Source organism: Protopterus annectens, chromosome 9.part0, assembly GCF_019279795.1.
Source record: "Protopterus annectens isolate FY-2018-M chromosome 9.part0, PAN1.0, whole genome shotgun sequence".
Lineage (NCBI taxonomy): Eukaryota > Metazoa > Chordata > Ceratodontiformes > Protopteridae > Protopterus > Protopterus annectens.
The window spans coordinates 511101831-511114366 of NC_056743.1; the positions used below are offsets into that span (position 1 = coordinate 511101831).

General features: G+C 40.0%; 1 protein-coding gene across 2 annotated transcripts in view; it reads right to left on the reverse strand.

Moving 5' to 3' along the window:
- The window catches only part of ADD2 (adducin 2), a 906318-nt gene that overhangs the window by 65704 nt on the left and 828078 nt on the right, over window positions 1–12536 (reverse strand). For both annotated transcript variants that reach the window (XM_044083076.1, XM_044083077.1), the window contains exons 12-13: window positions 4178–4267; window positions 2946–3114 (exon numbers count right to left, since the gene is read on the reverse strand). In XM_044083076.1, coding sequence (XP_043939011.1) covers window positions 2946–3114; window positions 4178–4267 — 259 coding nt within the window. The remainder of the gene's footprint in view (window positions 1–2945; window positions 3115–4177; window positions 4268–12536) is intronic.

Below are 12536 nucleotides of genomic sequence, written 5' to 3' on the forward strand. Positions count from 1 at the left end.
CCTATAGATTCTAGTCAATTAGGAACATTTCCCTGTGGCAGATGCAATTTTTGCCATCTTATTGACAGCAGTGGGGTATTCGTACATCATGAAACTAATAGAAGGTATTGTTTTAGAGTATCAGCTACTTGTGTATCCAAACACCTTGTATATTTATTGCAATGTGAAATATGTAATAAATTCTATGTTGGTAAGACAGATTGTACACCCTTGGAGCATATGAGGGAGCATACCAGGGACATTAGACAATGGGATGAGAAGAACTCACTAACGAGACATGTAACAGAGATGGGGGAATTCATACTTTTAAGTTCAAAGCAATTGAAGCAGTGAGGGATGATGGAAGATTAGAGGTTGTGATGAACAGAAAGGAAAGAAGAGAGTTGTACTGGATTTTACATTTGCAGGCAGACAAAATGTTTGGTTTAAATGGCAACATTTCTTTAAGGTCTGCCTTAAAATGTAGGACTTTATACAAGTGAGATCTGTTTTAATTATGGATGACTCACATTTTTGTAAAGCTATACTCATTGGATGTTTTAAATTATTGCTTGATTTATTTTTATATGGTCTAATGAATCAGACTGAGTCTGTGAAAGCACTTAACTGTGTTTATATTTTCTATATTTTATTAAAGTTCTCTAGCCTTGTACAGCATATATTTTTTTATTTTCTACTTTATCAGTTCTATATTTATTCTGCTTGTTGCTCATTTTTTGTGTTGTTTTTATTATATCACCCTCTGAAGAGGGTTGGAAATCGGGCTAGCAACCCAATCCCATAAAACCTGTACTGACTACGTTAACGAGTTCTGAAGGGTGCCTGTTGCCTGATGTGCTGAATGCATGTGAGTGAATCCAGGATAAATGGGATCCGTCAATATGTTCGAAGTTTCTCTACTTCGAACCCCACTTCACCGTGTCCACTTGTTCGAAGTAGTGAAACTTCGAACATTGACTTTGGCAGTCACACTACAGCACGGAATGGGAATATTCCCTTTTCCCCACTGTAGTGCGACCTCGGAGTTGGTATATTTAAGTAGGGGGTTGTGGGGGTACAGTCCCCCACATGGGCTGTGAAGGGGGACTTGCCCCCCTGCAAAAACATGTTTTAGTGTTTTATTTTGGGTAGCCCGGGGAACTAGACTTCAGCGAAAGTGCACTTTCATTTAAGTGGACTTTTGCTGAAGTGTAGGGTCTACTGCTCTATTTCGAAGAAGTGTATTTTCGATGTAAAGCAGTAGACCCATATATATATATATTGTTTCAAATTAATTTAAAAATGTCCAGTGGTCTAGAACAATGATAGAGATATTGCAATCAACAAAATTCATGTTAATAAAATTAATCCAAAGAAAAGAATAACATTTGTCATTTGGCTGTTACAATATAGCATCGAAGGAGCAATCACGTCTCTTTCCTCCTTCCTGTGGTGGTCAATTAACAAAAAAATGATTCATAAAAACAAGCAAACTCTAGACAAAACAGATACTGACTGCTTATTGAATGTAGAAGATTAGAGCGGCACGTGCATGCAAACAGAACACTATCGTTTGCCCGTGTTACTTTGATACTGAAATACACATCTAACTGCAGTCATACAGGAAGGGCTAAAGGTAAGCCTAGCAATTAACCATCTGATGTAAATGGAATGATTCTGCCATCTGTGTACATGTGCTATACTACTCCATCTTCTTATGTGACCATGACAAATGTTTGCGGTCATAACTGGAAAAGCAGAAGCCTCTTGGGGGTGTTTGCTGACAATGGATTTATGCAGAACAGTTAACTCATTCACACCTATAGTGACAATCACACTGTTAACTACTTCACAGCTGCTGGAGCACAACTAGTGTGAGCTGCCTTGTCTAATTCAATCCTACTCCATCTGAAGGACAGATCACATACTCTCTCAATGTAACTTAATCATGGCTCTGACTTTGTAGTATTCAGTGCTACAGTTAAGCTGTTTTAACATAAAAGACTTATTTTAACTGAACTAGTAAGGCAAAAATCTTCTTTATTTATTCAGTTTAAAATATTTTTCTTACGTTTAATTTACTTTGACTCTCAGCTCCAGGCAACAGCTGTCTAACCTGCCAGCAGTCAGGCATGTGATATCTTTTTTATACGTTTATCCTCATTCATCACTGATGAGATCTCTCTCTGCATTTCCATGCAGCCCTGATATCACAGTGCTCACAAAGTATAACTCTGGTCTGTCTGGAATTATCACTCTAACAATAACTAAGTGGTCGACTGGAGTCAACTAGACCCATTTTAATGCTTCATTTCAGAACTATGTCAGACGTGCCTTAATACTACCAAGGCAGGTGACTTGTTTTGCACAGAATTTTGTATACTCTCCAACTTCAAAAGCTAGATGATTATCCAGCCTTTGTTTTCTGCCAAATGCCAAAATCATCAGCACCATGGACAGTTCCTCTCACTGTTCCAGAAGAAGAGAGCTGTTTGTATAATGCTCAGTTTTCCCCTCCACAGTTGGCTTGCTGAGGAGCCATCTTTAGCCACAGTGCAGACAGGCTTCTCCAGGCATTGAAGGTTGCTTGTTACCATTTTTTATCCCACATTTCTTCATACGGACACTGATTTCTCAGAAACAATAGTAGTAAACAATACTAAGAGAAAACTTCCAAAAAGTTTTGCATCATGAAAAGAAAACAGCATGAAGTCTAGAAATAAGCTGTTTTAACTAATGCAACGTATAGAAGAAACTGGCATAAGTTCTAAACTGCTATATCAAACTTTCTAACTTTAGAACAAAGAAAGAAAAAAAATGAATGAAAGAATGTTGTCCAATTTAAAAAGGGACTTCTGCATTTTAATAAAAGGAAAGCTTGCATATTTGTCTATAGACAATGAACTGTTGTGATATAGTGGTGGCCTAGTTTAATACACTGAGATGTTTGTACAGTAGGCACTCACCATTCAGTCCAAGTTTCTTTCTCTCCACCTCTTTCTTGTACTCCTCCAATTCCTGATCAGTCAGCTGACTGAAAGGGTTTGGCGGTGGTTCTGGGTCAGGTGATTTCACCTCTTCTCGCTCTTCCTTTGTTTCTGCATCACTCTTAGCAGACAGCTGACATTCTGCTGACTAATAAAAAAATGGCATGTTACTGTTCTTCATTTCGCTAATGTGCTACCACTAAATAAATGGTAGTTAAAATGATACTTTGGTAGCTTATGGCCTATACTAACAAAGTTTTGGAGGTGGGGCAAACACTTTAAAGCTGATTGATTCACGTTTGTGGATCTGTTTCAGGCTGTATGACCCTAGTCACAATTTTTTCCTGGAGTGTAATAACTTTCATGTAACACTGTTCATTACATTTACACCAATAAAACTGAATATAGCAGTCATGTTCTGTCAGTTTTTACTAGAAAAGAATTCCCATAATTTCTTGCAGGCAAAGGATAAATAGCAACAGTTGGATATAGAAAGCCTGCTGTACCTTTTATGATTTTGTGAAAAGTGAAATTACAGTTTGATTTTCATAACAGTACACGGGCTCAGGAAAGTAGGACAAAGAAGCAAAACAAAATAAAATTGTTTGCAGTCTCTTCTATGCACTACCACATCAGCCTAGATATTCCTTCAGCATTTTAAATCTGATATCATTTTAAAAGAATTCTATGAGCTTTGTTCCATCAAATTTTCTTTACACTGCAGACCTCAGCATTCATTATACTATACAGATGGCAATTCATTTTCACTATATAGATAAATATATTTGCAGAAAAATATACAATAATAATTAATCTGGAAGCACTACATGGTATCAAAAATATTTGCAAAAACTTTTTTTTTTTCATATCTGCTTGCTTTAAAAACATACTGGTGTACTGAGCAGTTTAATAACCTAATTTTATAGGTAGTGTGGCTGTGAAGAAACCAATAAGATTATTCAGAATTCTTGTTAAAATAATTTAGATATCAAGCAATAAAAAAAGTTTTGTAGTAAGTTAGCAAGCAGTCAATCAAACAATGGAAACACATTTTTTAAGTATAAATCTAAAATCTTTTTAGAAACTATATTCTGAAAACTAAAACTTGTGAGTGGAAATGACAGATAATCAGGAGTTCTGAATACACATTTTTCTAATTGTAGGTGCACTGTATTTTTTTTTTGAGTTATTAAAATGTCAAAATGCATTACCGGGCTCCTACTCTTCTCTGTAATAACACTGGCCAGCAGCTGAGACTGGGGACCGGCAGACTTTACATCCTGACGGTTCTGCTCACGGATCTGGTGACAACAGAAGAAAAAAGACAGCAGTTAGAAAATATATTCTTGCTAATTCTTCCTTGCTAATGTTTGAGTGACTACTATCTTTTGGAATTTGCACCTTTTATATGCTTTATAGGTAGTCTGATAAACTCTACATGGCAAATAAGTTTATTCCTGGAGCAATCCAGTTCAGTAGCTGCCTGAATAACATATCCAGTTACTGAGTACACAAGTGCACAAATCACAAACCAGATTAACTCACTTCCTTTTTGTTGCTCTGGCTTCTAGGCTCCACTTCATATCCCATTACCCTGTCAAGAGCTTTTTCTTAAGGCAGGTTTGATTCTGTCATCTGATAAATGAGGATGATAAATGATTTTTGCTGATATTTTTCAGCCAGAATTCAAACCACAACAGCAAGTCCAAGTGCAATATAGACAATTTTCAGGCAGGAAGAAACTAAAGTACTTAGGGGAAAAACGTAGAGAAATTTAAAAGGCTTCTCAAAGGCTGTGGGTGTAGTCAGAACTGAACCGTGGACCTGTGAAAAGCTATTACACCTCCTTTCCAAGTTACAGCCTTTGAGACAACCTTCTACCAGACAGAATTTCTCTCGAGGGAACTTACTCTTGTATGCTTGTTGTACACAAATTGCATGCACAACCGAATGATGGGAGGGTAAGGACAGTAGTTTACCTGCCCCCATGAGCAATAATGCATGATTAATTCAGTGCAGCACTAGTATGTTGCATTTTGGTTAGAGGTCTCCTGTTACCTTTGAGTGATATTCATACAATGATTGTTTATTTTCTAGATACAATTTAAAAATATGAGAAATACCACCTGTTATAGGTCACCTAACATCAGGTAGCTTGTATCCACTCAAAAGCCATCTTCTCGGATGTGTCTACTAATAATGTAAATTGATGGGACAGAAGATATCACTCTGTGACTGTTCTGACCTTTATTTTCTCTAACCGTAAAACCTTGATATTCTGCAGACAAAGACACTATGCTATAACATTCTCCTATGTCAAAGTTTTGAAACAACTAATTAAAATACTAATGTCTGTCTTCGTTCTGTCATGAAATGACCTTCAGAGAGGAAAGGTGTAAATTCAAGAGTTCATACCTACACTTCACCCTCACATACATGCTGACAACCAGGACGCAAAGTTGTATTAGGTACTGTAGCAGGTTTTGTGATGTTCCATGCATGAAAAATATTATAATTTCTAAGCAGCCCTGAGGAATTAATGTCTTCAAGTTATCATCACCCAGGATTAGATCGGAACTGATGACTAAGGCAAGACGTTCGATAACTCCTAACCAATATGAAAAGTTCTGAAGAACTACAAAGAAGATCTTCTCATTATTTTTAATCCCAAGGGACCTGTTTATAAATAGATTCCAGTCAATTAAAACATTATTTGCACACTACAGAGTCTGAGATGCATCCTGCTAAGATAAAATATGATTTGTGTCGGTTTCTCACTATGGGGTATGTGGAAAGAATGATTCATTATGCACTAGAAAGTATACAGTCTAACAGAATCCTACTTACAACCAGCCTCTGTAATGTATAAAAATAGTATCACCGTCTTTTGGTCAAAGAGACGTGACACACCATGTCACGTCACTGAATTTTAACATTTCTTGTCTCTGGTTCACAACCAGCTGGATTTATGAACAGCATGTGAATAGCTACAAAATCTGGCAGCCAGAAAGTCAAAATGACATTAAATATGTGAGCCACCACTGAAGTTCTAGCAAATTTCCAACGTTAGTTCTAAGAAAAATGACAAAACATCTAAAACAAGAATTTTAATGGTGGCTACTCTTTCATGTGAGAAAGTGCAGCGCGTTTAACATGACTGCTTTGAAAAATACAAAAAAAAAATATATATATACTAATTTTTATACCCTCAAATTCAAAGATGTTATACTGTATGGTGCACAGTAGTCTGCACCTTTTAAGGACAGTTTTACACAGCACTGAATGAAAAAATCAACTATGTTCCTTACATTCATCAGCAAGCGTCACACTATGTACACCCAACCAAATCATTTCCCTGTTATAAATGTGACATGCACTGGTGTGTCAACCATCTTTACTGTTAAAGTGTGGGGGATGAAGGGATAAGCTCAAGCAGATGCAGGATTTATGCTCTGTGTGACTGGAAGGCAGAATTAACATTATAACAGGGGTGGGGCTTGTGCTCTGTGCGGTTGGAAGGCAGAATTAACATAATAGCAGGGGTGGGACTTGTGCTCGGTGTGGCTGAAGGGAAGAATTAACATGATAGCAGTTGTGGGACTTGTGCTCTGTTTGGCTGGAAGCCAAAATTCATAGGATCATAGGAGATTTTCTAGGCTATTTCAACCTAGCCGGTTCATCCTAATGTAATACCATAGAAATGTTAGTTAATACCCAAGACTGCATTTAGTAATGGCTGTCCATGTCCAGGAGGGTTGTGGGTGCTAGTCCTAGTAAGAATTTAGGGTGCCCCATCCACTCGTCCAGGTTCCTCTTGAACAGTGTAATAGATGTGCTCTGTTTCACATGAATAGGTAGCCTATTCCAAAGACGTGGCAGTCACTGGGAGATAAAACTGTCCCTCCAGCATGTCCTATTTAAGTTACAGGCCATATTTAAGTCCCTGGAAAGGGTAGCCCTAGTCCCATTTGATTTATGGATATGCAGCAAGTTCATTAGGTTTGGGTCTGAGATTGCACTGTAAGCCAGGCATAAGTCTCCCCTAGGAAGTCTATATGATACAGATTATAGTGACAGGGACTTTAGTTAGTCTGTTTTGGTATGTGCTGGAGTCCCTTGATCTTATTGGCTAGAAACTTGTGATGTCTCTCCAATTGCTGCAGGTGTTTTATATGATACATGCCGAACGGGGTATTATACTCAATTATGGGCTGGATTATTGCTGAGTATAGAGGGGTTATAACCTCTTTTGCTCTCAAGGCAATGCCTTTACTAATCAAGTGTGCTACGTAGAAATACTTCCTTACTACAGCAGACACATGGTGGTCAAAGTTAAGGTCACAGTCAACTTGTGATCTCTGTTCCCTTACCACTTTTTGGGTACTTAGAGTATTGTTGTTAATTTGATAGTGTGAAGGGACACTGTTTGTGCCGAAGGGAATGATGATGCATTTCTTTGCATTCAGTTTGAGACCAAAACTTAGAAACAAGTCAATGGTTTGTGTAAGACCCTCCTGGAGTATACTGACATCATTTGGAGGATTCAATAATTGCACCCAGTTTGCACTTGTATGCAAACTCAGTCAGGCACAACACCTTAGTTTTGACCTGAACATCTGAGAAGCATATACTAAACAGTAGGGGTCCCAGCACTAACCCCTGTAGTACCCTGCTGGTAACAGGTCTGCTGGTTGATGTGCAGTCAACCAGCTTGATAGCATGTGTCTGTTTGCCAGTTGGCAACCCATCTTACCACAAAGAGGTTTACATTCAGTTTGCTAAGTTTATTGGTCATGCCTGAGTGTTCTGTTGAAAGCCTTTGCCAAGTCAAGGTATGCTGTGTGTACAGATTTGCCATCGTTAATGGTGCTGGTCACATTTTCAAAAATATCCACTAGGATTAACAGGCAGGATCTGCTCTTGATGAAGCTGAATTGGGTAGGATCCAGAGTTTGGAGGTTGCCTATGTCTTTATTTATGAGGTCCATAATGATACATTCCATGGCCTAACAGATGAGGCTTGTCAGGTTTATGGGTCTGTAGTTTCCTGGGTCTGTTGATAGGTCACCTTTGTGGAGGAGAATAACTGTTGCTGTTCTTCATTCCACAGGAACAAAGCCTGTGATTAGACTATGATTGAAAAGGGTACTTAATGGTGATGCTAGTTCATGTTTTAGCCTGTTTAGAAGACAACCCGGGATGCCATCTGGTCCTATAGAAGATGTGTTTTTGCTTTGGACAAGGCTTTGATGACCTGTTCTTCAGATATGTGGAGTGGGGGTGGGGGAGTTTGGGGGAAGGTTTGTTTTAGGTTTGAAGGGGATAATGTAGTGAAATTTTCACCAAACCTATCCGCCAATAGGCTTGCTATCTCTGTGGGGTCAGTATATGTGATACCGTTGGTCACTAGTTCTGCACATGTTTGGGGCCTACCTTTTAGGCTACTTACATAGATGTAAAAGGCCTTATGTTTATCCTTGGCTGTGCTTGCTATGTTTTTCTCAAAGAAGTCCTTAGAGGATTTGACAAGTTTATTTTCTTTGCCATTGTTGGAATCTTGCCTTTGTTTTCTTGGACAGCAACTTTTTTTGCATTTATTGTAAAGTTTGTTGATGCTGGATGTCCACCATGATGGCTTGTTTTTACTTGGGGCTCTGGCTTTGATTCTTTCTGGCACAGCTGAGTCTATACACTTATGCAAGTGATTGTACAGAGCTGTAGTATATGCTTCAGTGTAGTTACTACTTCCAGCTGAGGGTGGAGCTCAGAATGCATTTATATCTTCACCTAGGAGGGTATACTTTGCTTTGGTGAAGTTTTTTAGTCTGATTTCACCCATTGTGAGTTCTAGTGTTAGTGTCAGCTGGAAGGTGACTGATTTGTGGTTAGATTTAAATAATGAGTGTTTGACAGTTGTGGTAGTGCATCTGTTTAACATGTTTGTGAGGACAAGATCTAGTATGTTTGTTCCTCTTGTTGGGGTATGAACAATTTGTTCCAGGGCATTTGAGTTAACAAAGTTAAGAAACTTTTGCACTTGTGAGTTAGGGCTAGTGTAGGTTTCCCAGTTGATAGTGGCATAATTGAAATCCCCCATAACTACAGTGTTTGGTAATATTTGGATTATCTCCAGTTTGGTCGAGTAGGCTTAGTGTGGGCCATGACCCATGGAGGGGATCTAAAACTGACTATGACTTGAATGGGGGTGTTACCCACCATAACCTGAACTTGGAGTAACTCCATGGAGTTGACCATTCTAACTAGATGGGAGGTGAATGTATCTCTAATATAGACAGAAACATTGCCTTCTTTGGTTCTCACATGTTCATTATGCAGTCTGAAGGTGTGGAAGGCATTGTAGCCTTGCAAGGCCAGGGTAGTCTCTGAGGGCTTAAACTAGGTTTCTGTGACTGCACAGACGAGCTACATCTTCCAGTGATTCAAGTGCTTCCTGGGTGTGCAGTTTTTACCTTAAGCTCCTAGCGTTTAGCAGCATGACCCTTATCTTGTTATGATTGCCAAATTTCACGTTGGTAAGTTTGTTCAGAGGCCTTGCCTAAAAAAGGCACTATGGGGGAGGCAAGAGCCTTTGCCAGCAGCTGAAAACCTAGAGGTGCCAGGTGCAAACAGTCTCTAGCAAATCAGCGAGGTTTGTCGACCATGGCTTTCCAGGCTGACAAGTGCTGGATCTCCTTTAAATGACACCAAAAACTAAGCCAATTACTGAAATCAATTATTTTTTTTTTGTTTATACTGTGGCATCATTCTAGGTGAGGGTAGTATGCTGCTCAAGGCTAGGGACATACCTCAATCAGTCATGTCTGTGTCTTCATATAGTCAAGTGAGGTATGTCTCAGGTCATTCACTACAACATGAGCTATGACAGAGTCATAATGGTACTTGTAGCTGAGAGACCTGAGTGCATGTTCACAGGTTCATAGGTAGGTACTAGGCTATTGGCCCTAGGGCCTATATAAGCCTAGTCAAAGGTACCCTGGCTTTCGCCACCCAAGAAAATTATTTTCCTGTGCCATTGTCGAGCAGATCCACAGAAGTGATGCCCGGGGTGAATTTCCTATCTCCCATCCAATCATCAAGATTTTTCTTGAACAGTGCTAATGAGGAGCTTTGTTTGATATAGATAGGTAGTTTGTTCCAGAGTATGGGAAGTCTCTGGGACAGGAATCTATCCCTCCAGCATGTTCTGTTTATTGTGGTGACAAGGTTTAGGTCCCTAGAGCATGTAGCTCGTAGGGATTGGGATTTCTTTAAGTGGAGCATGTCTAAAAGCTCTGGGTTTGACATAGCTTTCTGTGTTAGGCAGAGATTGCCTCTGAGTAAGCGATATGCAACGGAGTAAAGCTGCAGTTTTTTGAGATGGTCTGCATAGGGCATCTCTTTGAGGCCAGTAATCCTCTTTGTGAGGTATTTCTGTGGCCTTTACAGTTGTTGTAGATGTCTTGTGAGGTACATACCAAAAGGGGCATTGTACTCTATATAATGGGTCTAATGAGTGACGAGTAGAGGGGAACAATGACCTCTTTTTTCCTGGATGAGAAACCTTTTGTGATGAGATGTGCCACATAGAAGGATTTCCTAACTACTGTGGCGATGTGATTATCAAAGGAGAGACTACTGTCCACCTGTGTCCCAAGGTCTCTTATCACACTTTCGGTGTTAAGTAGACTACCACCTATGTGGTAGTTCATGGGTACTGAGTTTTTACCAAAAGGAATGACAATGCACTTTTTGGCATTGTGCTTGAGGCCATGACTTTGACACAAAGCATCTGTCTCAGCAAGGCTCTTTTGTAGGATGTCCACATATTTTGGAGTTTTGATTATGGCTCCTAGTTTGCAGTCATCTGTGAACTTCGTTAGCCAAAGACCTTCTGTGTTGGCCTGTACTTTTGAGAAGTAGATACCAAACAGGAGAGGACCCAGGACTGAACCCTGTGGTACTCCACTTGTCACTGGTCTGAAGCTGGATTTGGAGTCTGCTACTTTCACAGTGTGGGTTCTGTCAGTGAGCCAGTTGGCAACCCATCTTGAGACATAGGGATTTATACCTAGTTTAGTGAGTTTATCTATAATTCCAGAGTGGGGGATGGTGTCAAAAGCCTTGGCGAGATCTAGATAGGCTGTGTGAACCACCTTACCCTCATCTACAGCTTTGGTGACTGCTTCAAAGAAGTCTATCAGGTTTAGGAGACATGATCTGCCTTTTACAAACCCGAACTGGGTGGGGTCCTGAGTTTGGAGATTACCAATGTCATTGTTTATAAGTTCCATGATGATACGCTCCATAGCCTTGTAGACCAGGCTCATTAGGCTAATGGGGCGGTAGTTTCCAGGGTCTGTGGTGTCTCCCCTTTGTGAAGTGGGATAACTGTCGCTGTGTGCCATTCAGTGGCACATAGCCTGAGGTGAGACTATGATTGAACATGGTACTTAGGTGGGGTGCCAGTTCGTTCTGTAGTTCATGTAGAACACAGCCTGGGATGTCGTCAGGTCCCATGGATGCTGTGTTCTTGGCTTTGGATAGTGTGTTTTTTACCTGTGCAGCCGTGATTACAGGAACTTTGCATTCTTCTGGTATAGAGATGGGCCCTTTAGGGGATGACAGAGGGGTAAAGTTAGCACTGAACCTATCTGCCAGGATGTTGGCAATATCCATTGGTTCTGTATATTTAGTGCCATTGTGCTGTAACTCAGAGCAGATCTGAGTATTGCCATTGGGGTTCTTGACATAGCTATAGAATGCTTTGTGGTTGTCTTTACAGTCAGTGGCGATTTTGTTTTCATAACTAGCTTTGGAGGATTTTATGAGGGATCTCAGCTTCTTACTGAAGCTGACCAGGGAGTTTCTCCAGTCATGGGATTTTACTCTTTTTTGCAACAGTTTCTTTCTTCTGTTGTAGAGTTTGTTTATGGCAGGGGACCACCAGATTGGCTTCCTTTTTTTGGAGGATAGCATCTTGGTTCTGTTAGGGATTGCACGATCTATGCACTCATGTTAGTGCTTATAAAGTGCATTTGTGTAGGATTCAGCAGTCATACCTCTATTGTCCGTCAGCATGGGTGTCGTGAAGTTTGCCACTTCTGTCTTAAGAAGCGTGAAGTTGGCTTTGGAGAAATTTTTACTGTGGTTTCCCTAATGGGGGGTGGGGGAGGGATGTGGATGTCTAGGGTGATTAGCTTATGGTCGGATCTGACCAATGAGAAATTGACCTCTGGTGTGTAGCACCAGTTGCCCATGTTGGTAATAATCAGGTCTAGGATATTGCTGCCCCTGGTGGGGGTGTGGATAAGTTGATCCATGGCATTGGAATTTATGAATTCCAGAAAATGTTGAGCACAAGAGTTGGTACATAAGTAGTTTTCCCAGTTAATGGTAGGGTAGTTGAAATAGCCCATTATTAGGGTGTTAGGTTGTACCCTAATATTTTCCAGTGTATTAAGAAATGAGGAGTGGGAATCCTGGGGCATGGTGGGGGATCTGTAGCAAGCTACAATTTGGATTGCGGTCTTGCCCAGAGTTAGTTGCACTTGGATAATCTTGGATGCATTT